The 27,780-nt window shown below is 43.4% G+C and overlaps 2 protein-coding genes across 4 annotated transcripts in view; one reads left to right on the top strand and one right to left on the bottom strand.

The window, feature by feature from the left end:
* Positions 1-8,412, bottom strand: part of LOC140453416 (acid sphingomyelinase-like phosphodiesterase 3b) — a 67,166-nt gene extending 58,754 nt beyond the window's left edge. For 2 of the 3 annotated variants that reach the window (XM_072548069.1, XM_072548067.1), the window contains exon 1: positions 8,189-8,355. The gene's annotated coding sequence lies outside the window, so the exon portion shown is untranslated. Of the gene's footprint in view, positions 1-8,188 lie in introns of all 3 variants that reach the window. The other variant, XM_072548068.1, reaches the window with a different exon arrangement.
* Position 8,413: 1 nt separating this feature from the next.
* The window catches only part of rpa2 (replication protein A2), a 35,456-nt gene continuing 16,089 nt past the window's right edge, over positions 8,414-27,780 (top strand). Inside the window, exons 1-3 of the mRNA XM_072548072.1 lie at positions 8,414-8,569; positions 9,511-9,629; positions 12,457-12,558. Of these exons, the coding sequence (XP_072404173.1) occupies positions 8,554-8,569; positions 9,511-9,629; positions 12,457-12,558 (237 nt within the window). The 5' untranslated portion in view covers positions 8,414-8,553. The remainder of the gene's footprint in view (positions 8,570-9,510; positions 9,630-12,456; positions 12,559-27,780) is intronic.

Raw genomic sequence — 27,780 nt, 5'->3', positions numbered from 1 at the left:
CCTGTTACACCAATCTGAAGCCCATCTAACCTACACGATTCCATGTACGTCCATATGCTTGTCCAATGATGACTTAAATGTACTTAAAGTTGGCGAATCTACTACCGTTGCATGCAAAGCATTCCTTACCCTTACTACTCTCTGAGTAAAGAAACTACCTCTGACATCTGTCCTATATCTATCACCCCTCAATTTAAAGCTATGCCCCCTTGTGCTTACTGTCATCATACTTGGAAAAAAGCTCTTCCCGTCCACCCTGTCTAACCCTCTGATTATCTTATATGTCTCTATTAAGTCACCTCTCAACCTTCTCTAACGAAAACAGCCTCAAGTCCCTCAGCCTTTCCTCGTAAGACCTTCCCTCCATACCAGGCAACATCCTAGTAAATCTCCTCTGCACCCTTTCCAAAGCTTCCACATCCTTCTTATAATGCTGTGACCAGAACTGTACACAATACTCCAATTGCAGCCGCACCAGAGTTTTGTACAGCTGTAGCATAATCTCATGGTTCCGGAATTCGATCCCTCTATTAATAAAATCTAAAACACTGTATGCCACCTTAACAACCCTGTCAACCTGGGTGGCAACTTTCAAGGTTCTGTATACCTGGACATCGAGATCGCTCTTCTCATCTACACTACCAAGAATCTTACCATTAGCCCAGTACTTTGCATTCCGGTTACTCCAACCAAAGTGAATCACCTCACACTTGTCCACATTAAAATCCATTTGCCACCTCTCAGCCCAGCTCTGCAGCTTATCTATGTTTCTCTGTAACCTACAACATCCTTCATCACTATCCACAACTCCACCAACCTTAGTGTCGTCTGCAAATTTACTGACCTACCCTTCTACGTTCTCATCCAGGTCGTTTATAAAAATGATGAACAGCAGTGGACCCAACACTGACCCTTGCAGTACACCACTGGTAAATGGACACCAGGCTGAACATTTCCCATCAACCACCACCCTCTGTCTTCTGTCAGCAAGCCGATTATTGATCAAAACAGCTATATCTGCTACAATCCCATTCTTCCGCATTTTGTACAATAGCCTACTGTGGGGAACCTTATCGAACGCCTTGCTGAAATCCATATACACCACATCAACTGGTTTACTCTCATCTACCTGTTTGGTCACCTTTTCAAAGAACTCAATAAGGTTTGTGAGGCACGACCTACCTTCACAAAGGTCAGTCAGTTGTGAAGCTGCTAGACCCAAGAGATGCAGGTCCATGCTGACCCTCCCTCTCTCTGACTTCTCTCCTGTAAGATCCTGTGTTTGATTTTACCTTAATTGCTAAGGGGTGTTTATGGGCATTGTTGCAAGTATTTGGAACAGCAATATTAAGTTGGGATAATCTGTTGAGTTTTCAGATGGGTTAAGTTATTCTGTATTCTGTTCTGTTTTGGTTGTGTTTCAAATGGTAATCTTGCAAATAAATTCTGTTTTGTTTAAAACTAAGTGGTCAGGTCAGCTGCATCACTCCTGGAATATCCAAGTTACACCTGCTTAAAACAATTGGCAAAGTTATGTCCGGGTTACTTCCTTGAAATGTTTTGAGGGGGTCTGGCCTGATCCATAACATTAGCAACATCGCAATCAGAACCAATCAAAATAAATGTCTGGTTAAATGGTCATCTGGTTTTAGTGGAGGTCAATACTGATGCTGCCATTTCAGTAATTGTAGAACCAGTCTTTAACAAAACTAGCTCTGGACTCCAACCTTTAGGTTGGCACAAGACCTTGGCTAAACTGAGAACCTATCCCAGGGAATATTTACAGATTAAGGCTACAACTTCAGTTCTGTCTTGTATGAGACGCAGTTAGTTCAGTTACCACTAATTGTAGTACAGGAAGTCCCTGGGTTATGAATGCCTGACATATGAACGTCCCATATTTAAGAATCTACCTCCAGCTTCCCATTTTTAAATAAAATTTTTCAAAATCTGAGTTATGTACAATGTTTTGTCCTAACGAATGGTGGACTGATTAGCCTGTATCTGTTCCAACTTACACACAAATTTGGCTTATGAACAGTGGAAAAAAATGGAACACGTTCGTAATCTGGGGACTGCCTGTAAAAGGCTTGGGGCCAAGCCTGAGGGGGTGAAATTGGTTGAGAGAATTCCACCTAGTTTAGCTCAACATTTTTCAAAAAGAAAATGGCTGCCTGAGTGAAGTCCTAATTAAATAACTGAAAGTCTTTCAGGAAGGCCAAGCGTCTATCAAAGGGGTCAAGGTCACTTTGTATGTTGACCAGGAAGCAATTCCAGTATTCTGCATGATCCCATGCCATTTGCCTCATGGGCAGAAGTAGAGAAGGAAAAGAGAATGGTGGAAAGCAAAGGGATCATCAAACCTGCCCAGTTTGTGGAAGGGGCAGCACTGGTCATACCGATTGTGAAGTTCAATGGATCAGTTTACTTTTGCGGGGATTTTAAACAAATGGTAAACTGCTTTTCACAGCTGAATAAATACCCAATGCCTCACAATGAGGATTCAAATGCAAAGCAGGAATGGGGCACTCTCCTTCACAAAGCTGGACATGAGCCATGTGTACTCGCAATTGCGATTAAATGACGATTTCCAGAAGTACGCATCAATTTGAGTCATAGAGTTGTACAGCATGGAAACAGATGATTCAGTTCAACTCATCCATACTGACCAGAAACCCTAAATTAATGTAGTTCCTTTTGAAAATTCCCCTTGATGTTAAGACTAAGATGTAGATCTGTTGTATGTAAGGAATGATGAATGTGTACCCATAATCCATGAGGCTCCATGGAACAATACATCAGGGCACTGCAGCATATAATACGCACAGAGGCAGTCAGCATTTCTTACAAAGATACTTTAGTTGCAATGCATTTTGTTCTATTGGATGCAGAGGTCAATGTAACCTTCCTTCACAATCTCTCTTTCTCAAAGATCTTATTCACAGCAGATTCTTTGTTAAATTACTGAGTTATTCCAAAAATTCAAATTATGGATTGAAACTCTTATCCATTTTCATACAGTCAGTGAGATGTACAGCACAGAAACAGACCCTTCAGTTCAACCAGCCGATGCTGACTGGATATCCTAAATTAATCTAGCGCCATTTGCCAAGATTTGGCCCATATCTCTCTGAACCCTTCCTATCCATATACCCATCCAGATGACTTATAAATGTTGCAATTTTATCCACCTCTACAACTTCTTCTGGTAGCTCATCTTGCTCATGCACCACCACCTGTTTGAAAAAGTTGCTCCTGAGGTCCCATTTAAATCTTGCTCCTCTCACCTTAAACCTATGCCCTCCAGTTTTGGACTCTCTTACCGTGGTAAAAAGACCTTGGGCTATTCACACTATCCAGGCACCTCATGATTTTATAACCCCTCAGCCTCTGATGCTCCAGGGAAAAGAGCCCCAGCCTATTCAGCCTCTCCCTTTGGCTCAAATCCTCCAACCCCATAAATATCCATGTAAATCTTTTCTGAATCCTTTCAATGTTAACAACATCTTTCCTATAACAGGCAGACCAGAATTGAACACAATATTCCAAAAGTGGCATAACCAATGTCCTGAATAGCTGCAACATGACCTCTTAACTCCTATACTCAATCCACTGACAAAGAAAAGCAAGCATACCAAACGCCTTCTTCACTACCCTGTCTACCTAAAATTGCAATCTCAAGGTAATACGAACCTGTACCCCAAGGTCTCTTTGTTCAGCGATACTCCCCAGAACCCTACCATTAAGTGTATAAGTCATGCCCTGATTTGCCTTACCAAAATACAACACCCTTCTTTTATCTAAATTAAACTCCACCTGGCAATGCTTAGCACATTGGACCATCTGATGGGTCCTGCATACTCTAGGATAAGCCTCTTCACTGTCCAATACACCACCAATTTTGGGGTCATCTGCAAACTTATTAACCATACCTCCTGTAGTCACATCCAAATCATTTAGATAAATGACAAAAAGCAGTGGACTCAGCACCAATCCTTGTGGCACCTTCCATAACCACACTCTGTCTCCGATCTTCAGGCCAATTTTGTAATCAAATGGTTAGCTCTCCCTGGAAATTTAATTCCCATAAAGGTTTGTATACAAAATTGTCATTTGGGGTATCATCAGTCTGTGCAATTTTTCAGCAGATGATGAAGAACATTTTGCAAACTCTATCCAACGTTGCCATTTATCTAGATGACATGCTAATAACAGAAAAGACTAATAGGAGTACTTAGAAAACTTAGACATAGTCCTTAGAGTTTCTCCCAGGCGGGCATACACCTAAGAAGGGAAAAAAGTATGTTCAAGTGACCTACCTGGGCTACAAAGTCAACACGACTGAGTTGCACCGATTGGAAATAAAGTGAGGGCAAGCAAATGTGTCCTGATTACCACGTCTGTACCGGAGCTTAGGTCTTTCCTTAGGCTGGGTGCATTATTATGGGAAGTGCAAGCCATAGCTTTCAGGAAAGTGAAGAAACAACTATCATCATCTCCGGTGTTGGCATACTATGGTCCCAAGTGAGATTGGTAGTGAAATGCAATGCCTCCCCATACTATTTCATAGATGGCCCAGATCAAGAGAAATGCCCGGTAGTGTATGTACGAAGGACTTTGGCTAACGTAGAGCATAAATACACCCAGATGGAGAAGGAAGGTTTGGCGGTCATATTTGGAGTCAGGAAGTTCCATCAATACCTTTATGGATCGAAATTTGCAATAATAACAGATCACTACGATGTCAACTTAAAGAGGACAAGGCAGTGTCATCCATAGCTTCAGGCCACATTTAGTCATGGGCTCTAATACTAATTGTGTATAATTACAAATTGGAACACCATCCGGGAGGCCAAATAGCGAATGCAAGTGCATTTAGCCACCTCCAGCTGGCACCATTGGAGATACTGCCCCTGGAAAAGTCCATAATGCTTTGAATTTTCAGGACACACTTCCAATTTCAGTTGACAATATCAGACTTTGGACACAGAAAGATCCATTCCTGGCAAAACTGAAACAGCTGGTATTGATGGGGAAAACCAAAGGGCTGTCACAAACAGAAGTGAAACAAGCCTGTAACAGCAATGATGTATGGGAACACAGTAGTGTGGTGAAGTGGCAGGTGACTGGAGCCATTTTTACCGACAGAATGCAGGTGTTCTGCAAAGCGGTCACACAGTACAGAGAAGACCACACTGTGTGCAGTGAATATAGTAGACTGGATTGAATGAAGTACAAGTAACTCGCAGCTTCACTTGGGAGGAATATCTGAGGCCTTGGATGGTGAGGAGGGACAAGTGAAGGGGAGGTGTTTCACCTTTTACTATTGCTGTGTTGATATGGGGGGGTTGCTGGGAATGGAAAATAAATGGACCAAGGTGACCTGGAGGGAAGGCCCCTGCATATTGCTGACAAAGGAGGGGAGGGAAGAGGAAGATGTGTCTGGTTGTGGCATCCTGTTGGAGCTGATGGAAATGGTGGATTTCAAGCTTTTGGATGCAGAGGCTGATAAGTGGGGTGGTAAGTGAGGACTGGGGACCCCTGCTGTGGGAGGGAAGAGAGTGGGTGAGCCTTAGCACAAGCTCAAAGTGAGCATCGCATTTTCTGTATGGGGACCCTACAGCCTCTGACGCACAATGTCATAACCCTCTGGGACACCTGCACCAACCAACCCAAACCGCCTCATGGCTGAACACTTTAACTCCCCCTCCCACTCCGCCAAGGACATGTAGGTCCTTGGCCTCTTCCATTGCCAGACCATGGCAACATGACACCTGGAGGAAGAGCGCCTCATCTTCCGTCTAGGAACCTTCCAACCACAAGGGATGAATGCAGATTTCTCCAGCTTCCTCATTTCCCCTCCCCCATCTTATCTCAGTCCCAACCTTCGGACTCAGCACCGCCTTCTTGACCTGCAATCTTCTTCCCGACCTCTCCGCCCCCACCCTCTCTCCGGCCTATCACCCTCACCTTAACCTCCTTCCACTATTGCATTCACAACACCCCTCCCCAAAGTCCCTCCTCCTTACCTTTTATCTTAGCCTGCTTGGCACACCCTCCTCATTCCTGAAGAAGGGCTGATGCCCGAAACGTCGATTCTCCTGCTCCTTGGATACTGCCTGACCTGCTGCGCTTTTCCAGCAACACATTTTTCAGCTCTGATCTCCAGCATCTGCAGTCCTCATTTCCTCAATAAATTTACAATCTGATTCCATCCATCTATGTTGTTGACATACTCCCACACCCAGTCCTATTATGGCATGGGTTGCTTTTAGCACAGGCAACCCACTGGCAGGTCTATTATCACATTACATGATTTGCTTTCAGCACAGACTACCCATTTTCTGCTACCCATAAGCCTCATTATCACTCATTCAGCTTCTCTTCTGTCCTGGTCTGCCATCCACAATCTCCTCATTTACAACCCCTTTATATTTCTCCCTCTCTCACTGGCTTCCATCTCCACCTAACCGCTCACATCTCCCTTCATCTCTACCTTCAATCTCATTTTCTGCATGAATACTAGTTTTTCCTTAGCTGCTATAGTTACGATGAAAAGTCATCACACTCAAATCATAGAATCCCTACAATGTGAAAGCAGGCCATTTTGCCTATCAAGTTCACACTGACTCTGCGAAGGGCAGCCCACCCAGACCCACCTTCCTACCCTATAACCTGCATTTCCCATGGTCAACCTAAACAGCCTACACATTCCTGGCCACTATGAGCAAATAGCATGGCCAATCCACCTAACCACCAATCTTTTGACTGTGGGAGGAAACTGGAGCACACCCACACAGACTTGGGGAGAATCTGCAAACTGTACACAGACATTCATCTGAGGGAGGAATAGAGCCCGGGTCTCTGGCACTGTGGGGCAGCAGTTCCAACCAATGAGCTATCTTGCTGCCCTAGATGTTAACGTTGTTCTCTTCCCATAGATGAAGGCAGATCTGCTGAGATTTGTGAGCAATTTCTGATTTTGATTCAGATCTCCAGCATCCACAGGTCTGTTTTGCCACATTATTTGTGTACCTGTTCCAAAACAAGCTCTCTACTCCAAGCATTATCATGAAAATGATACCAGGAGGAAACGCTTTAAGGACGACCTCAAACCTCCCTGGAGAAATACAATATCCTCACCGATTGAAGGGAATCCCGAGGCTAAGACCAACCAAACTGGAGTTGTGGCAATTTGAGAGGTCTTAACCTTTCAAGTACTGCTTTGGATTGTGATAGTCAATAAAGGTGCATTGGGAGCAGATTGATAGTGGATCTTTTCCCTTTCAAATAAGGTCAATTTTTCACACGCCTCTATTAATGTATTAATGCTAGCTTGAAGTTTGGCCTCCCAGTGCACGTGTTGTGATGTACAGTGTGTAAAATACATCTTTTAATGTCATTTATTTTGAAATTTGGATTTTCAATTAGCAGTATTTGATTTTGGTTTGTGTATACAAAAAATTTTAATGATTACTTTGTCAGTACTCTGTGTTACAACACAGGGTAAACGCTTCTGCTAATTTAAACCCGACACACAGAGAAGCTCACCTAGCGCCGTAATCTGTTAAATTTCGAGAGGCAAAGAACTATCTCAGATTTCACTAAAGAAACTAACAACTTTTTAAGTCCAACAGAGAACATTTGAACCACTATTTTCAACTCCTTTCTCCTAAATCTATCTTTTACCTTCTACTCTACAATACTGGTCCGATAAATTCCCTCTTAAATTTACGGCAAATCACTTTCAAACCTAGTTATCGTTTTCAGATGTCATACTTTCTCTGTAGGTTTCTCTAGCTCAGTTTTGGTCTTCTGCTGCACAAATTTCTTATGGACAGGTTCCTTTCAGAGAGCTACTCTGCTGGCAGTCTTTACTTGTAGGTGCTTTTTGCTGTTCTCCCCCTAACTGTTCAAAATGTCTGGTTTTATACCCCAAAACATCAGATCATTTCATTGGTTTGATGTCTTCCCACACAGTAAAATTAAAATTGGAATGGAGTTGTCTCTGGTACATAATTAAAACTGATTAGCCGAATTCGAATTTGTTTTTGTACCATTGCATCACAGCACCAGCTGTTTGTGTCAACCAAATGCTATATTTTTAAATTGTTCAGCACACTGTGCATCCTGATGAAGGACTTTGGCCTGAAGCGCTGGCTCCCCTGCTCCTCGGATGCTGCCTCACCTGCTGTGCTTTTCCAACAGCACACTCACGACTCTGATCTGCAGTCCTCACTTTCGCCATATGTGTCATAAAGTATGAACTTACACTTCAGACGAGACTCATGGAAAAGAAGCAGGAACTGAGCAAGAGCTGTGACAGTAACAAAAATGGCAGCGACCGTCAGAGCTTCACCATTACACACCAATCACGGGTCAGGTGAAGAAGGGGGTGGGGAAAACCCTCGACACGAGCCGGACTCCCTGGCAACGGTTAGGCGAGGAATTTGAATTTCTAGGCCTGTGAGTGGTCGGCTGCTGCACGCGACCTGTTTGGCGCGCTTTGTCCGGTCTGAGCTTTCGTCCATTAAACGGTCGCGGGAAGGGACGATGTGGAATAATCCGGGTGAGAGAGTAGCTGAGAGTTTGTCCATTTGTGCCTTCACTTTTCCGTGCAGAAGGTGGCCGGGGAAAAGCCGCGGCTTGCAAGGACGGTTCTGCAGGCCGGGCCCTCGGAAGATGGAGGCTTGCCTGCAGCTGCTAGCTCTCCAGTTCTCATGCGTTTTCAATCCCCACTCTATTCCGCGGTTTTAACGGATTGCAATAAACCGAAAGTGCATTTTGGGGAGGGGAGGAAGGAAGTTTATGAAGCCGGAGGGTGTGTCGGTATACAGATGGGCAGGGAGAGTAGAAGAAGGCATTGAGGCCTCGCTATGTTTATAAATACTCTAGCTGTAATATTCATTCCTTAACTGACCTGTTCTTTTGTTAGGAAAAATAAATGTAATTTTAGAAGTAGTATGTTGTAAAATATATACTATTATTATGTAACTGAATGTGTGATCGGAATTTTTTTGCCTGTGGTATTTTCTGTCTCTTTAGCCCTTTGGGGAATGGACTTTAAAATTGTTAAAATGTGGCACTGGAAAAAGTACATCAGGTCAGACAGCATCTGATAAGCAAGAGAGTTGACGTTTCAGACATACCCCTTCTTTGATGCCATGTGTTATCAAGATTTGGAGATGCTGGTGTTGGACTGGAGTGTACAAAGTTAAAAATCTCTCAACACCAGGGTATAGTCCAACAGGTTTAATTGGAAGCACTAGCTTTTGGAGCGCTGCTCCTTCATCAGGTGGTTGTGATGGAGTGGTGCTCTGAAAGCTAGTGCTTCCAATTAAACCTGTTGGATTATAACCTGGTGTTATGTTATCAACTCTGACTCTCCAGCGTCGACAGTCATCGCTTTCTCTGAAATACTCATTAGAAGTAGATGAAAACTGTAGTTTATAAAGTTGTAAATGTAGCTTTGGTTTGATGCTGGAACTGACCTCCAATACTATTTTCTAGGTTCTTTTAGTGGAGGTTATGGAGGTTTTGGAGATACTGGTGCCGGAGCTGGGGGCTACTTGCAGTCACCTGGTGGGTTTGGCTCACCAGCTGGAGGCAGCCAAAGTGACAGAAAAACGGTAAGTACAGTATTTAAAAGATAGAAAATGAGAGCAGGAGTAGACCATTTGACCTGCTGAGTACTATCTATCATTCAATGAACCTGACTAAACCCTTAGTCTGGTACTCTTACTTTCTTCGTATACCCCTTGACACCTTTTAGCCTCTAGAAATCTATTTATTTCTTAAATACTTCCAGTGACCAAATCGCCACAGCCTTCTGAGAGAATTCTGCAGGGCATTGCCATTTGGGTGAAGAAATGTTTCCTGATATCAGTTGGAAATGGTCACCCTGTATCCTTAGACTGTAATATCCTGTTCTGGGACCCCCATCTAGGGAACCAACATCTCTGCATTCAGTCTGTCTGGACCAGTCAGAATTTTGGTTGAAGACTTGAGCTATACGCAGAGGCTGAATAGACTATGATTGTTTTCTCTGGAACGTCTGAAGCTGAAGGGTGATATTATAAAGATTTATAAAATCGTAAGAGGCATGGGTAGGGGAAATAGACAAGATCTTTTCCCTGGGGTGGGGGAGTCCAGATCCAGAGGGCATCAGTTTCAGGGGAGGGAGGGAAATTTAAAAAGGACCTAAGGGCAACGTTTTCACACTGAGGGTAGTGTGTGTATGGAATGAGCTTCTAGAGGAAGTGGTGGAGGTTGGTACAGTTACAACACTTAAAAGGTATCTGGATGGATCTACGAATAGGAAGGGTGTATGGGCCAAGTGCTGGCAAATGGGACTAGATTAAGTTAGGATATCTGGTCACCATGGTTGAGTTGGACCGTGTTGTTCCTGCTCCTTACCCTTTCCCGTGTCCCTTTTTATTTTAAAACTCCAATGAAACAGTTGACTGAATCACTTCTCACATGACGTTCTCAAAAGTTATCTGAAAATCAAATCCACCTCATCCACTGGATCTCCCTCCTTTTAGATTAGATTAGATTACTTACATGGTATTATATACCTGTTTTGACTTTGTGTAATCTTGTTGGTATTTTTCATTCTTCATTCTTTGTGATTGATGCCAGCATTTTCCCTACTACTGATGGGCTAACCTGTCTGTTATTCTGGTTTTTCCCTTCCTCCTCTTTAAAATAATGAGGCTACATCTGCCACTCTTCAGTCTGTTAGGACTGTTCCAAAATCTATTGAATTTTGGAAGACCTGCTATTTCCATGGCCACCTCATTTAGTACCCTAAGATGTACATTATCTGGCCCTCTCTGAATTTTGAATTCTATTAATTTCCACATTTTTTATGCCAATCGTAATTTCTTACAATTCTTCCTCCCCACTAGACATCTCTGGAAAGCTATTTTCTTGTCTTCTGTGAAGATCCAACTAATATAATTCTGTTAGTGCTTTGCTGTTTTTTATTAAAATTCCGTCTATATATCTTTTTGGAAAAACCTACTTTATAAAAGCATAGTCTGCTTTTATGTTAGTTGAACATTTACTCTTGTGCTCTATTTGTCCCCACTTGATTAACCTCTTGATTTTCCTTTGCTGAATTCTAGCCTGCTCTCAGTCCTCAGGCTTGCTATTTTCTCAAACAACTTTTTATGACCCTTCTCTGGATCTAATGCTATCTTTAATTTATTTTGTTGGCCGTGGCTGGCTTGATTTTCCTAATATGACTTTTCACACAAAAGCGATGTTGTAACTTATGCATTTCTTTTCCTTGCATATTAGCAATTGCCTATTATTGCCATGCCTTTTTACTCAAAACTACTCAATCTATTGTAGCTAATTCACCCCTCATACCTTTGTAGTTTCCCTTGTTTCTATTTAGGACTTGAGTTTCAGATTGGACTACTTCATTTTCTGTAGCACTTAGCACTTTAGTTCTGCTTGTGGGATGCAATATAAAATTGGGTGTCAAGTGCATATTCTTTTACCCAGAACATAAAAATTGGTATTGGTCTTGTTTAAACTACCAGTGGTAAATTTGCAGTGCGCTGTATTTTTATATCTATATTTGCAATCTGTTTTGAGCTGGTTCACCTGATCAAAAAATGCTAGAAATTTATAAATCTCTACCAGTTTGTAAATGCTTCCTTGATTTTATTGAAGAACGGTAATTGCTGTGTCCAGTAAGTGTAGGAGGCTTTGGGAAAGTGATAAGTGCAGTCTACTTTTACACTTTGAAATTTTAAACTTTGAAAATTATTTAAATGGAAACATTCTGAAAGCTAAACAGGGTGACACCAGCATTATTGTCACAGTTTAAGTTTGTTTATTGGATTTTCAGAAGTCAATCAGTAAAAATGTTAATTTATTTTGCACCATTTGGCTACTCTGACCTGTTGCAATATCAGAGTTCTAATGCCCTCAGAGTACACATTATTCTGTAATACAACTCTGCAATCAAAATGCTCGCTAATCATGATTTAAGTAGGAGAAAATGAGGACCGCAGATGTTAGAGATCAGAATCGAAAATCTTGATGAAGAGCTTGTGCTCAAAATGTGAACTATCCTCTAATGTTGCCTGACAAGCTGTGCTTTTCCAGCATCACACATTTTAACTTTAAACATGATTAAGTGCAAATGAATGCAATTTGGACAAGATATGGCCACATTCCTGTTTCCATTTTGCATTGCCATTTATTGCTAAGCCCTGTAATATTGTAATTAAAAGCTTAGAACCACCTTGTGATCAATCCATTATTGTAACAAGAGATGAAACAGTAATTGAAATACAGTTTTAATATCTTAAAACATTAGAATAATTATCTTGTGGGCAGAGACAGTCTATAAATTTTATACTTTTGTAATTGAACCAGTTCTGTTTCTGTAAACGTATTTGAGATCTATTGAATTAACATTGTTCATTCTTCTATCAGAGGTCACGGGCCCAGCAAATAGTTCCTTGTACGGTGTCACAGCTAATGTCCGCTATTCAAACAGAAGAGATTTTCAGGATTGGAGAGGTGGAATTATCTCAGGTGTGTGCAAAGCTTTTAACTAATGAATATTCCAAATTCAGCAATATGATTTTGAAATGATTTCAGATTTATCAGTGAACACCATTTATTTTCATGACTTAAATTAAGGGATACATATCTAAATGTCTATTTTAGATATATTTAAGGACATAAAGATTTTTTGAAATCCTGAAACATTCTCACTTTCCTGCTTCCCTTTTTAAAGGGTTTGGTGTCAGGGGCTGGGGCGTGATAAGCTGTCATTAGCTGAGTGTGCATTAGTTTTATTTTTACTTCAGTGAGAATATAACATTATAATGTGTAATTGCCAAATTTGGACTACTTTTTGCTTGCTAATCCATTTTGAAAGGCTGTATTCATGATTCTTGAGGTTTAATCTGATAACTATTTCTAGTATAGAACTTGTGTTGCTGATAAATGACACTTTTCATCTTGTAAATTGTCCTGAAATGTACAAGAAAAAGCACTTATACTGTATTGAGAACAGGGTGGTTTTTTTTTAATCATTTGTGGGATGTGGGTACTGCTGGCTGGCCAGCATTTATTGCCTTTCCAAGTTGCCCTTGAGAAGGTGGTGGTGAGTTTCCATTTTTGAATTGCAACTGTCCCTATGCTGAAGGTAGACAGTGCCCTCAAGGAGGCAATTCCAGGAATTTTACACAGCAACAGTGAAGGAATAGTGATATATTTTCAATTCAGGGTGGAGTGTGGCTTAGAGAGGAACTAGCAGGTAATGCCTTTCCTCTTTTAGATAGAAGTGGTCATGCGTTTGGCGGTTGCTGTCTAAGAATCTCATAAATTTTTGCAGTGCATCTTGTAGATAGTACACATTGCTTCTGCAGAGCATCGGTGCTGGAGGGAGTGGATGTTTGGCCAATCGATCAGGCTGCTTGTCCTGGATGGTGTTAAGCTTCTGAAGTAGTGGTGGAGCTGCATGCATTCGGGCAAGTGGGAAGCATTTTATTACACTCTTGACTTGGGCAATTGTAGACAATTGCCCAACTTGAGGAGTCGAGAGGAGTTACATGTGACCTTATTCTGAGCCTCTAACCTGCTGTTGTTGCCACTGTGTCTATGTGATGAGTTTAGTTGAGTTTCTGGTCAATGGTAACCCCATGGATGTTGTTAGTTTGGTTTGGAGGGGTGGCGGGGGTGGGCGAGGAGCGTGGAAATCAATGGTAATCCCATTGAATGTCTCTTATTAGTGATGGTCATTGCTTGGCATTTCTGTGGCATGAATGTTACTTACACCTGTCAGCCCAAGCCTAGATATTGTCCAGATCTTGTTGCATTTGAATGTAGACTGCTTCAGTATCTGAGAAGTTGCAAATGGTACTGAACATTGTGTGATCATTGGTGAATGTCCCCCCCTTCTGACCTTGTTATAATGGAGGGAAGGTGATTGAAGCAGCTGAAGATGTTTGAGCTGAGGACACTACCCTGAGAAACTCCTACAGAGATGTCCTAGACCTGGGATGGCTAACAACCACAACCATCATTGATTGCTGAGCAAATAAATTGTGTTTGGAAGAGGTGTTACTGTGGACAATGCATCACTTAGACAATAACTTGGCAGTTGAGTGTCAGTTATGTGCTAATTAATCCAGGCAGGTTGATTCTGGTCAAGGGATTGCCCTGGGAAATGAATCTGAGAATGATTGTCACTGTTTTAAAATTGAAGCAGGCACAGTGGATCAGAGTAGGATCAGATCCTTGAAGTACTATGGACATATTTCTAACTCTTGATTCCTAATTGTTGTTCTTGTTAAAAACTATTGTGGAGATAAATTCAGTGCTGTTTGTTGCATTTCTGTGTGGAATCCATGGAATGCTGCACCTGCAGTCTATCATGGGCACTTCAAATAGAGATACCTAACACAAAACGGTAAAAAAGGGGGAGCTTTAGTCAACCCCTTCAGTGGAAAGCCATCTCTTCCAGACATTTTATGTCCTTCCAGTAATGTACAAAAGAATTATAAACTAGTTGAACCCTTGGTCTGGGTGCGGTAGTGGTCGTGAGCAGAGGTGATCATGGGTACCAGCCTGGCTTGAGGTGCTGCAAAATTGGCAATTAATAAACCATAATTAGTTGCCCCTGCATTGTTAGTAAAATGAATAGAATGTTGCTTGAAGTAAAATAGATAGCAAGCTGTCAGAAGAAACAGAATAGGAAAAGCGCTTTTGATTTGAATACTACCAATGAAGTACATCAAAGATTTTTACCAACCTGCAAAAGCCAAGAATTCTGACTTGTCTTTTCTGTAGTTTTGATTGTGGAGTGAAATGGGATTGTTGAAGGATTGCTGCATATTTTGGAAAGCAAGTAACTTGACATTCATTAAGTGCTGTTTATATAGCTAATTGTTGAGGCAATAGTTGTGTAGTTTGCAGATGAGCTGAAGCAAAGGACAATGTGCAAATGGAGATTAGCTGGCATGGACTAGTGACCAATTATCGACAAAAGCCATCTGCATGCGAACAATTGTGATCGATTCCTAGGTACCTGTACAGCTTGGTCCTGTAAGCAAACTAGTCAGGAGCCATCAGACCAGTGCAAGTTCAGGGGCTATTTTCTCTGCAAAAAACAAAACAATTTTTAATCCTAAATAAAACCAGTTTATTTTTCCTTCAGTGGCTATAAGCTGTGACTTTTGAACCACAAAGATTGATCCATATATTTTTCGGGCTGACTTAATTCATTTAATAAGTAATAAACTCATACGTTTGTTCGCTTGGCTAAATTGGACCTTTTTAAAACTTGAAATCATTTTAGTCTGGAAGAGGAGTTGCTACCCTCGGGGTGGTTTTCTAAATTAATCTTGCAACCAAAGAAGGGGCAGGTGAATAAAGTAGGGGGGTGAGTTCATCTCTGCACTTGGGAGCTTAATAATTTGGAATATCTGTCTGGAACTGTAGAACATACAACAGTACAGGCCCTTTGGCCCTCGATGTTGTGCTGGTCTTCTATCCTTCGGTAAGGTCAGACAAACTACATGCCCTTCATTGTACTAACTTCCAACTGCCTATCCAAGAGTTGCTTAAATGACCCTAATGTATCTGACTCTACTACCACTTCTGGCATGTGCCCACCACTCTGTAAAGGACCTACCTCTAACATCTTCCCTAAACGGTCCTCCAGTTACTTTAAAATATGCCCTCCCATGATAAATGTTTCTGCCATGGGGAAAAGGTTTCTGTCTATCTATGCCTCTTGTCAATCTACAACAGCCCTCCATACTATTCACAACTCCTCCAACCTTTGTGTTATTGGCAAACTTAATAACTCCCCTTTCTACCTCGTCATGCAAGTCATTTATAAAAACCATAAAGTGCAGAGATCCCAGAACCGATCCCTGCAGAACACCACTGGTCACCAAGCTCCAGGCTGAATACATTTAATCTCCCACCATCCTCTGTCTTCTATGGACCAGCCAATTCTGTATCCAGACAGCCAGATTTCCCTGTATCCTCTGCCTCCTTACTTTCTGAATGAGCCTACCACAGGGAAGCCTATTAAACAACTTGCTAAAATCCATATGTACCAAATCCACTGGTCTACCTTTAGTATTTTGTCACATCCTCAAAGAACCCAAAAGATTGGTGAGGCATGAACGGCCCCACTCAAAGCCATGCTGACTATCTCTAATTAAACTATGGTTTTCCAAGTAATCATAAATCCTGTCTCTCGGAATTCTGTCCAATACTTTGTCCACCACTGACGTAAGATTGACCGGTCTGTAATTCCCAGGATTAGAGTTGCGACTGTGCTGTTGGAAATGCACAGCAGGTCAGGTGGCATCCAAGGAGCAGACAAATCGATTTTTATGGCATAAGCCCTTCATCAAGAATGAGGTTTGTGGACCAGGGACTGAGAGAGAAATTGGGGGTGGGGTGAGGGGGAAGGTAGCTGAGAATGCTATCAGTAGATGAGCGGCAGTGCAGTGGCTCAGTGGTTAACCCTGCTGCCTAACAGCGCCAGGAAACTGGGTTCAATTCCCTCCTCGGGCAACTGTCTGCGGGGAGTTTGCACATTTTCCCTGTGTCTGCATGGGTTTCCTCTGGGTGCTCCAGTTTCCTCCCACAGTCCAAAGATGTGCAGGTTTGCTGAATTGGCCATGCTAAATTGCCTGTAGTGTTAGGTGGATTAGTCAGGGGTAAACATAGGGGTGTGGGTTTCTCTTCGGAGGGTCGGTGTGGACTTGTTGGACCGAAGGGCCTGTTTCCACACTGTAGGTAATCTAATCTTAAAAAAAGTGGGTGGGAAGGTGATAGGTCGGAGAGGATGGTGGTGCAGATAGACAGGTCAAGAGAGCGGTGCCACGTTGGAAGCTTGGGACTGGGATAAGGTGGGGTGAAGGGGAAATGAGGAAACTGGTGAAATCCACATTAATCTTGTTTGGTTGCAGAGTCCCAAGGTGGAAGATGAGGCTTTCTTCTTCCAAGCTTCTGGTGGTAAGAGTTTGGCGATGGAGGAGGCCCAGGATCTGCATGCCCTTTGGGGAGTGGGAGGGGGAGTTGAAGTGTTCAGCCATGGGCGGTGGAGTTGGTTGGTGCGTGTCTCTCAGAGATGTTCTCTGAAACGATCCGCAAGTTGGCCCTGTCTCCTCGATGTAGAGGAGACTTCATCAGGTGCAATGGATATGTTAGGTAATATCAGTGGAGGTACAGGTAAGTTTCTGTCTGATGTGGAAGGATCCCTTGGGGCCTTGGATGGAAGAGAGAGGGAAGGTGTGGGCACCGGTTTTGCAGGGCAAGGTGCCGAGAGTGGGGTGAGGGCTGATGGGGGGGCATGGATCTGACGAGAGTTACGGAGGGAATGGTTTATCTGAAATGCTGATAGGGGTGGGGAGAGAAATATATCCCTAGTGGTGGCATCTGTTTGTAGGTGGTGGAAGTGGTGGAGGTTGATGCAATGTATACAGAGGTTGGTGGGGTGGAAGCTGAGAATCAGAGGGGTTCCATCCTTGGGAGGGATGGGGTTCAATGACAGAGGTGCGGGAAGTGGAGGGGATGCACTGAAGGGCATTGTCGACCACTTGGGAGGGAAAATTGAAGAAGGCGTCTATTTGGGATTTTCTATGATGGAATTGGTCATCCTGGAATACATGAGGTGGAGGAATTGGGAATAAGGCATTTTTACAGGAAGCACGGTAGGAGGATATGTCGTCCAGTTAGCTGTGGGAGTCCGCGGGTTTTTAGTACATGTACGTGGTTAGTTGATTGCCAGAGATGAAGATGGAGAGGTCCTGGAGTGGGAGGGAGGTGTCCAAGATGATCTAGGTGAATTTGAGGTCTGGGTGAGGGTGATGTTGATAAACTGTTCAACCTCCTCAAGGGAGCATGAGGTAGCGCCAATACAGTCATCGATATAGCAGAGGAAAAGGTGGGGGATGGTGCCAATGTAGCTGCGAATTATCCATGTACCCAACAAGGAGGCAAGCAGAGCTGAGGCCCATGTGGGTGCCCCTTTGGTTTGGAGGAAGTGGGAGGATTAGAATGAGAAGTTGTTAAGGTGAGGACCAGTTCGACCAGGCAGATGAGGGTGTCAGTGGAAGGGTACTGGTTGGGATGGCATGAGAGGATAGAGGTGGATAGAGTTTCAGGTGGATAGAGTTTGTAAGAAGGCCTATGGAGTATTATTGTTCATTAGCAGAGGGATTGAATTCAAGAGTCGTGAGGTGATGTTGCAGCTGTACAGGACTTTGGTTAGGCCACATTTGGAGTACTGTGTGCAGTTCTGGTCGCCTCACTTTAGGAAAGATGTGGAAGCTTTGGAGAGGGTGCAGAGAAGATTTACCAGGATGTTGCCTGGAATGGAGAGTAGGTCGTACGAGGATAGGTTGAGAGTTCTCGGCCTTTTCTCGTTGGAACGGCGAAGGATGAGGGGTGACTTGATAGAGGTTTATAAGATGATCAGAGGAATAGATAGAGTAGACAGTCAGAAACTTTTTCCCCGGGTACAACAGAGTGTTACAAGGGGACATAAATTTAAGGTGAAGGGTGGAAGGTATAGGGGAGATGTCAGGGGTGGGTTCTTCACCCAGAGAGTGGTGGGGGCATGGAATGCGCTGCCCGTGGGAGTGGTAGAGTCAGATTCATTGGCGACCTTTAAGCGGCATTTGGATAGGTACATGGATGGGTGCTTAATCTAGGATAGAAGTTCGGCACAACATCGTGGGCCGAAGGGCCTGTTCTGTGCTGTATTGTTCTATGTTCTATGAGAGGAAGAAATGGAGCGCTTGGAGGCCTTTGTCATGGCAGGTCCCAGTATTATCTCTGTTCCCTTTCTTGAACTAGGAAATAATATTTACCACCCTCGAATGGACAGGTGAGGATGCAAAGATCATTGCCAAAGGGCAGCAATCTCTTCCCTAGCTTCCTGTAGTAACCTTGGGTATATCCTGTCTGGCCCAAAATTTTCACATCCTCCTTCTTAACATCAATCTGTTCATGAATATCAGCCTATTTCATGCTGTCTTCAGAAACGTCAAGGTCCGTCTCAGTAGTGAGTATTGAAGTAAACTATTCATTAAGGACCTCCCCTATCTTCTCTGATTCCAGGCACAAGTTCCCTCCACTATCCTTGATCAGGCCTCCCCTCACTCTAGCCATCGTCTTTTTTCTTTACAAGCATAGAATGCCTTAGGGTTTTCCTTAATCTTATATGCTAAAGCTTTATCATGCCTCCTTTTATCTCTCCTAAGTCTATGCTTCAGTTCCTTTCTGGATACCTTTAATCCTCTAGAGCCCTGTCTGATCCTTGCCTCCTTAACCTTCAGTAAGCTTCCTTCTTTCTCTTCACCAGTGTTCCACATCCTTTGTCACCCAGGGTTCCTTCACCCTACCATCCCTTCCTTGTCTCAGTGGGACAGATCTATTGAGCACTATCAGCAGGTGCTCCCTAAGTAGTCTCCACGTTTTGTTTAGATTCCCTACAGTGTGAAAACAGTCCTTTGTCCCAACAAGTCCACACTGACCATTTGAAGAGTAACCCACCGAGACTCCCTTCCCTACATTTACCCTGACTAATGCTCCTAACACTGGGCAATTTAGCATGGCCAATTCACCTGACCTGCATATCTTTTGGAATATTGGAGGAAACCCACGCAGATGTGGGGAGCATGTGCAAACTCCACACAGTCACCTAAGGCTAGTGCTGTGAGGCAGCAGTGCTAACCACTGAGCCACTATGTCACTTTTTGTTTCCGCTGTGTGGACAGGAGCACAAAAATCAACGAGAAACGTTTGTCGTGCATTTGCCTGAGACCATCTGTTTCAATTTAAGCACTCCTTAACTGCCTAATAACAGCGTAATTCCTCCTCCCCCCAGTTAATACTTTCTCTACATCTGCTCCTATCCCCCTCTCCATGACTATAAGAATTGTGATCGTTATTACTGAAATGCTCTCCCACAGATAGGTCTGACACCTGATCTCGTTTGTTGCCAAGCGCCAAATCTGATTTGGCCTCCCCTGTAGTCGGCCTATCTACATATTGCATCAGGAACCCTTTCTGGATGCACCTGACAAAAAGTGCTCCATCCAAACTCTTTGAACTAAGGAGGATCCAATCAATTTTAGGGAAGTTGAAATCGCCCATGGCAACAACCCTGTTACTTCTGCACCTTTCCAGAGTCTGTCTCCTAATCTAGAACATAGAAGAATACAGCGCAGTACAGGCCCTTTGGCCCTCGATGTTGTGCCGATCCAAGCCCACCTAACCTACACTAGCCCACTATCCTCCATATGCCTATCCAATGCCCGTTTAAATGCCCATAAAGAGGGAGAGTCCACCACTGCTACTGGCAGGGCATTCCATGAACTTACGATTCGCTGAGTAAAGAATCTACCCCCGAACATCTGTCCTATACCTACCACCCCTTAATTTAAAGCTATGCCCCCTCGTAATAGCTGACTCCATATGTGGAAAAAGGTTCTCATGGTCAACCCTATCTAAACCCCTAATCATCTTGTACACCTCTATCAAGTCACCCCTAAACCTTCTTTTTTCCAATGAAAAACAGCCCCAAATGCCTCAGCCTTTCCTCATACGATCTTCCTACCATACCAGGCAACATCCTGGTAAACCTCCTCTGCACCTGTTCCAGTGCCTCCACATCCTTCCTATAGTATGGCGACCAAAACTGCACACAATACTCCAGTTGCGGCCACACCAGAGTCTTATACAACTGCAACATTACCTCAGGACTCCGGGACTCAATTCCTCTACCAATAAAAGCCAGTACACCATATGCCGCCTTCACTGCACTATTTAGTTGGGTGGCAACTTTCAAAGAACTATGTATATGGACACCGAGATCCCTCTGCTCATCCACACTACCAAGTATCCGACCATTAGCCCAGTACCCCATCTTTTTGTTACTCTTACCAAAGTGAATCACCTCACACATTGAACTCCTTTTGCCACCTTTCTGCCCTGCTCTGCAGCTTATCTATATCCCGCTGTAACCTGACACATCCTTCCTCAGTGTCAATAACTCCACCGACTTTCGTATCAACCGCAAACTTGCTCACCCAACCTTCTAGCCCCTCCTCCAGGTCATTTATAAAAATGACAAACAGCAATTGTCCCAAGACAGATCCTTGCGGAACACCGCTAGTAACTGCACTCCAAGATGAACCTTTACCATCAACTACTACCCTCTGTCTTCTTCCAGCCAGCCAATTCCTAATCCAAACCTCCAACTCACCCTCAATGCCATATCTCCGTATTTTTTGCAGTAGCCTACCATGGGGCACCTTATCGAATGCCTTACTAAAATCCATATACACCACATCTAGCACTTTTCCCTCATCCACCTCCTTGGTCACCTTCTCAAAGAATTCAATAAGGTTTGTGAGGCACGACCTGCCCTTCACAAAACCATGCTGACTATCCCTGATCACATTATTCCTATCCAGATGTTCATAAATCCTATCCCTTACAATTCTCTCTAAGACTTTGCCCACAACAGAAGTGAGACTCACCGGCCTATAGTTACTAGGGTTATCCCTACTCCCCTTCTTGAACAAGGGGACCACATTTGCTAGCCTCCAGTCTTCTGGCACTATTCCTGTAGACAACGAGGACATAAAAATCAAGGCCAATGGCTCTGCAATCTCTTCCCTTGCTTCCCAGAGAATCCTGGGATAAATGCTATCAGGCCCAGGGGACTTATCTATTTTCACCCTTTCCAGAATTTCCAACACCTCTTCCCTACATACCTCAAAGCCGTCCATTCTAATTAATTGTGACTCAGTATTCACATCAGCAACAATGTCCTGTTCCTGAGTGAATACTGACGAAAAGTATTCATTCAGTATCTCTCCAATCTCTTCAGCCTCCACACACAACTTCCCACTACTATCCTTGACTGGACCTATTCCTACCCTAGTCATTCTTTTATTCCTGACATACCTATAGAAAGCCTTAGGGTTTTCCCTAATCCTATCAACTAAGGACTTTTCATGTCCCCTCCTTGCTGCTCTTAGCGGTCTCTTCAGAACCTTCCTGGCTACCTTATCACAATCAATCGCCCCAATTGAACCTTCATGCCTCATCTTTCCATAGGCAGCCCTCTTCCATTTAACAAGGGATTCCAATTCCTTATTAAACCACGGCTCCCTCTCACTACCCTTTCCTCCCTGCCTGACAGGTACATACTTATCTAGGACACTCGATAGTTGCTCCTTGAACAACTCCACATATCCATTACGCCCTTGCCTTGAAGCCTACTTTTCCAAGCCACGCATCCTAAGTCATGTCTCACCACATCATAATTTCCCTGCCCCCAGCTATACTTCCTGCCCTGCAGTGCACACTTATCCCTCTCCATCACTAGAACAAAAGTCACCGAATTGTGGTCACTGTCCCCAAAGTGCTCACCTACCTCTAATTCTAACACCTGGCCTGGTTCGTTACCCAGAACCAAATCCAGTATGGCCTCACCTCTTGTTGGCCTGTCTAGATATTGTGTCAGGAAACCCTCCAGCATACATTGGACAAACACCGACCCATCTAACGAACTCGAGCTATAGCTTTCCCAATCAATATCAGGAAAGTTAAAGTCCCCCATTACAACCACCCTATTACTTTCACTCTTCTCCTGAATCATCCTCGCAATCCTTTCTTCTACATTTCTAAGACTATTAGGAGGCCTGTAAAAAAAAAAACTCCTAACAGAATGACTTCACTTTTCCTATTCCTAACCTCAGATGTCGAGTCTTCATCCATCGTCCTTTCCACCGCTGTAATACTATCTTTGACGAGCAATGTCACACCTCCCCCTCTTTTACCCCCACCTCTGACCCTACTAAAACATTTAAACCCTGGAACCTGCAACAGCCAATCCTGTCCCTGTTCTACCCATGTCTCTGTAATAGCCACAACATCAAAATCCCAGGTACCAACCCATGCTGCAAGTTCACCTACCTTATTTTGCATACTTCTTGCATTGAAGTATACACACTTCAAGCCACTTTCCTGTTTACAGGCACCCTCCTTTGAGATTGATGCCATGTTCCTAACCTCCCTACACTTCAGGTCCTGCACCCTAAAGCTACAGTCTAGGTTCCCATGCCCCTGCAGAGTTAGCTTAAACCCCCCCCCCCCCTCCAAAAAAGAGCACTAGCAAACCTCCTGCCAAGGATACTGGTGCCTGTCAGGTTCAGGTGTAGACCATCCTGTTTATAGAGGTCCCACCTTCCCCAGAAAGAACCCCAGTTATCCAGATACCGGAATCTCTCCCTCCTGCACCATCCCTGTAGCCACGCATTTAACTGTTCTCTCTCTCTATTCCTCGACTCTCTATCACGTGGCACGGGTAACAAACCAGAGACAACAACTGTTTGTTCTAACTCTGAGCTTCCAACCTAGCTCCCTGCTTCTCTGTATCTCTTTTACTATTGGGGGATGTGTAGAAAACTCCCAATAAAGGGACTGTTCCTTTCCTGTTTCTGATTTCCACCCATCTGGACTGTGTAAACAAACCCTCCTTGACGACCTCCCTTTGTGCAGCTGTGATACCATTCCTGATGAGCAATGCCACTCCCCCACCTCTTTACCCAAGCCCCCCATTCCTTTTGAAACATCTGAACCCCAGAGCATGCAACAACCATTCCTGCTCCTGTGATATCCATGTCTCCGTAATAGCTACAACATCACAGTTCCAAGTACTGATCCATACTCTTAAATTCGTCACCCTTATTCCTGATACTACTTGTGTTAAAACAGACACACTTCAACCCATTACACTGACTGCATCTTCGCCATATCAACTGTCTATCCCACCTCTCTCTCTCTCCAAGTTGTATCTGGCTGTTTGCTTGCTACTCCATCCTCAGACCTGTAGCTCCAGTTCCTACACCCATGCCAAACAAGTTTAAACCCTTCCGAAGAGCTCTAGCAAATTTCCTGCCCAGGATATTGGTGCCCTTCCCATTCAGATGAAACCTGTCCTAGTACAGGTCCCACCTCTCCCAGAATGTATCCCAAAGATCCATATCTGAAGCCACATGTTCATCTACACGTGGTCTGTTCATAGCCTCATTAGCCTGTGGCATCAGTAGCAATCCTGAGAGTACTACTATGCTTGTCCTGACTTATAGTTTCCAACCTAACTCACTATATTCTCTCTTCAGGTCTTCATCCCTTTTCCTGTGTCATTGGTACTGATGTGTACCATGACTTCTGGCTGCTCTCTCTTTTCCCCCCCTCCCCCTTAAGAATCCCGTAGACTCTATCTGAGACATTCCTCATCGTGGCATGCGGGAGGCAACGTAGCATTTGGGAGTCTCGCTGATGACCACAGAGTCTCCTGTCTGTTCCCCTCACAATTTAATCTCCTATCACTATCGCTCTCCTATTCATCCCCCCACCCCCACTACTGAGCCTGGCTCAGAAACCTGGCTGCTGTGGCTTTCCCCTGGTAGGTTCCACCATCACCACCCTGTATCTAAAACTGTGTACTTATTGAACTGTGTTGAAGGAAATGATCATAAGGGATCCCTGCACTGTGTGCCTATTCCCTTTCCCTTTCCCTTTCCTGACGGTCACCCAGCTACCTTTATCCTGTAACTTAGGTTTGATGGCCTCCCTATAATTCCTGTGTCTAAATTAGTGGTGCTGGAAAAGCACAGCAGTTCAGCCAGCATCCGAGGAGCAGTAAAATCGACGTTTCGGGCAAAAGCCCTATAACTCCTGCCAAGAGAGATTTGAAAAAAAAACTTACCTTACTAACCCTCCAGATGAACCTTCATTCTGAGAGTCTATGCCCTCTGATCCTAGACCCTCCCCTGAGGGGAAGTATTCTTTCAGCATTTCCCTTATCAAATGCCTTAAGAATTCCATATGTTTCAATGAAATCACCTCTCATCGTTCTGAATTCCAATGAGTCTCCATCTGTATTAAACTTTTGCTCACGACAATCTGTCCATACCAGGGATCCTATGAACATAAAAACGAGGAGCAGGAGTAGGCAGTCCAGCCCTTTGAGCCTGCTCCCCCATTCAATAAGATCATAGCTGATCTTTTCATGGACTCAGATCCACTTGTCCGTGCTCTCACCATATCCCTTAATTCCTTTATTATTCAAAGCAAAGCTACCTTAGCTGTAAAAACATTTATGAAGTAGTGTCAACTACTTCACAGGGCAAAGAATTTCATAGATCAACAATCCTCTGGGTGAAGAAGTTCATTCTCAATTCAGTCCTAGATCTGCTCCCTCTATTCTTGATGCTCTGCTGTCTTGTCCTAGTTTCACCTGCCAGTGGGAACGTACTGGAGTGATGCTCGTAAAGCACAGCAGAAAAATTGACGTTTCGGGCAAAAGCTAGTCATCAGATCAGGCTTCATTCCTGCTCCTTGGATGCTGCCTGACCTGCTGTGCTTTTCCAGCATGACTCTAATCTCCAGTACCCACTTCTGCCTAGTGGGAACATATTCTCTACTTCTATCTTATTGACTCCCTTTATACTTTTATATAAATCCCCTGAATTCCATGTCTGCTCAGTCTCTCAAGTCAACCCCCTCAACTCCGGAATCAATCCAGTGAACCTCATCTTCACCCCCTCCAGTGCCAGTGCATCCTTTCTCAAGTAAGGAGACCAAAAATGCACACAGTATTCCAGGAGGGGCTCACCAGCACCCTGTTCAACTGCAACGTAACCTCTCTGCTTTTAAACTCAATCCCTTCAGCAATGAAGGACAAAATTCCATTTGCCTTCCTAAGAGCTTGTACCTGCAGACCAACCTTCAGTGTGTCATCCTAGCGAGCCTCCTCTGAACTGCCTTCAATGAAATGACATCATGTCAGGTATGGAAGGTTTGTTATAAGGAAAGGCTGGGATATCTTTCACTGGAGGGTAGGAGATTGAAAGGTGACCTGATAGAAGTTTATAAAATAATAAAAGGTATAGATAGAGTTGGTGGTCGTTGTCTTTTCCCTAAAATCGTGAATTTCAAAATTTGGAGGCACATTTTTAACATGAGAGCAGTGCGACAGTGCTGTCACTTTTTAAAAAGGTTATTTTGTTCTTAGGTTTTTTTTGTCTCCCAAGAGAGGTCATAATGATAGAGCTGCCTGATGAAGTGGTGGATGCAGGTACAATTACAATGATTTAAAAGACATTTGGAACTGTATATCAAAAAGAAAGGTTTGAAGGAATATGGGGCAGGAGCAGGCAGGTGGGACTAGTTTGGTTTGGGTTTACATTTGACATGGACTGGTTGGATCGAAGAGTCTGTTTCCGTGCTGTAGGACTATAAATAAGGGGACCAAACTGCTCACCATACTCCAGATGTGGTCTCACCAGCACCTTGTACGCTTGCAGTATTTTTTGTCTACTCTGATACTTCAGTTTCCTTGAAATAAAGGCCAAGATTCTACTGGCCTTCCTGGTTACCTACTGCACGTGTGAGCTAGCTTTGTTTAATTCACCAGTGCTCCCTTTTTGTTTTGCAATTTTTTGCCATTTAAGTAATATTCTGTTCTTTTGTTCCCTTTTGCAAAATAAACAATGTCACATTTTTCCACATTTTCCTCCATTTGCCAACTTTTTGTCCATTTACTTATCTTGTGAATATCTCTGTAAACTGTATCCCTCTCTCAACTTGTTTTTCCATGTTTGTATTATATGCAAATTTGGCAACAGTAAATCCACATCCTGTTAGTGTGATGTGCGTTATATAGGCCATGTGTCTGAAAGACTGGTGAATTGTCAAACAGAATATCACTTTGATCTGTTTGCAACAAAGTACTTGCTGTACCCAACCAACAATGTGTAACCTGAAAACATGAGAACAACATTTGCTAAATTAACATGTGTTTGAAGGGTTGCATTGACAAGCATTTTAAAGTTTAGTGGATCTTGCAGTGTGGCAGACTTGTGTATGCTGGTAGCCACTTATTCATACACAAGACCCAGTTCTTTGCAGACAAAAAGAACACGTGCAGTCATTGTATCTGTTTCAACTCAACAAGTGAGAGGCATTCTTTGAGTCATTTCTTAGGGCAGTGCTTTGATCAGCCGAACAGTTTGAACAGAGCTTGGAATGTAACTGTCAGTTCTTGTCTAACTGCTGTAATCTCCATAATGATGCCTCTATCAATCAGTCCATTCTCCAAGTACTCTGTATTCTGCTAATAAACACCAAACTTTGTTTGAAGTGGCACTCTTGATAAACTGGCAAAAACTATATGCCTGAAATACCTTGATTATTATCATGATGTCTGAGCAGTCAGTTGAGTGCAAGGTGAAAACACTCTCTGCCAGTATCATTTAAGACAAGGGTGTGGTATTATTCGATTTATGCTGTAAATGAAGTATAGGTGTGTACCCCCAGCATTGGGCTTCTAACACTTGAGTGCTTTCGCATTTACTATGTGGACCTTTTTGATCAACCAATATACTCTTGGTCCCATAGTTGCTGGTTAATAAAATGTTTGCTGTAGTATAAAATGTTTTTCATTTATATTGGTACTTTTGCAAACTGTCCTGATGAGTGCAAGATGAAAAGCTTTGACTATTATTCCTCAGCAGTGCTCTTATTGTACAGTTGCAAGGGAGAGGCTAAAAAGGTTTGTATGCGGTTATTTGGATATGAAATGCCCAAAATAAGATTGTCTCTGAACCCTCAATGGCTGTTAAATGTGAAGTAGTTAAGTATTTTAAAAATACACGTATTAAGTGTATTGCCGGAGAAATGGGGTTGTAGTTAACTTTA

This window comes from Chiloscyllium punctatum, chromosome 27, assembly GCF_047496795.1.
Source record: "Chiloscyllium punctatum isolate Juve2018m chromosome 27, sChiPun1.3, whole genome shotgun sequence".
Classification (NCBI taxonomy): domain Eukaryota; kingdom Metazoa; phylum Chordata; class Chondrichthyes; order Orectolobiformes; family Hemiscylliidae; genus Chiloscyllium; species Chiloscyllium punctatum.
The sequence above is the reverse complement of the archived record's forward strand: the minus strand, read 5'-3'. Positions and strand labels throughout refer to the sequence as shown.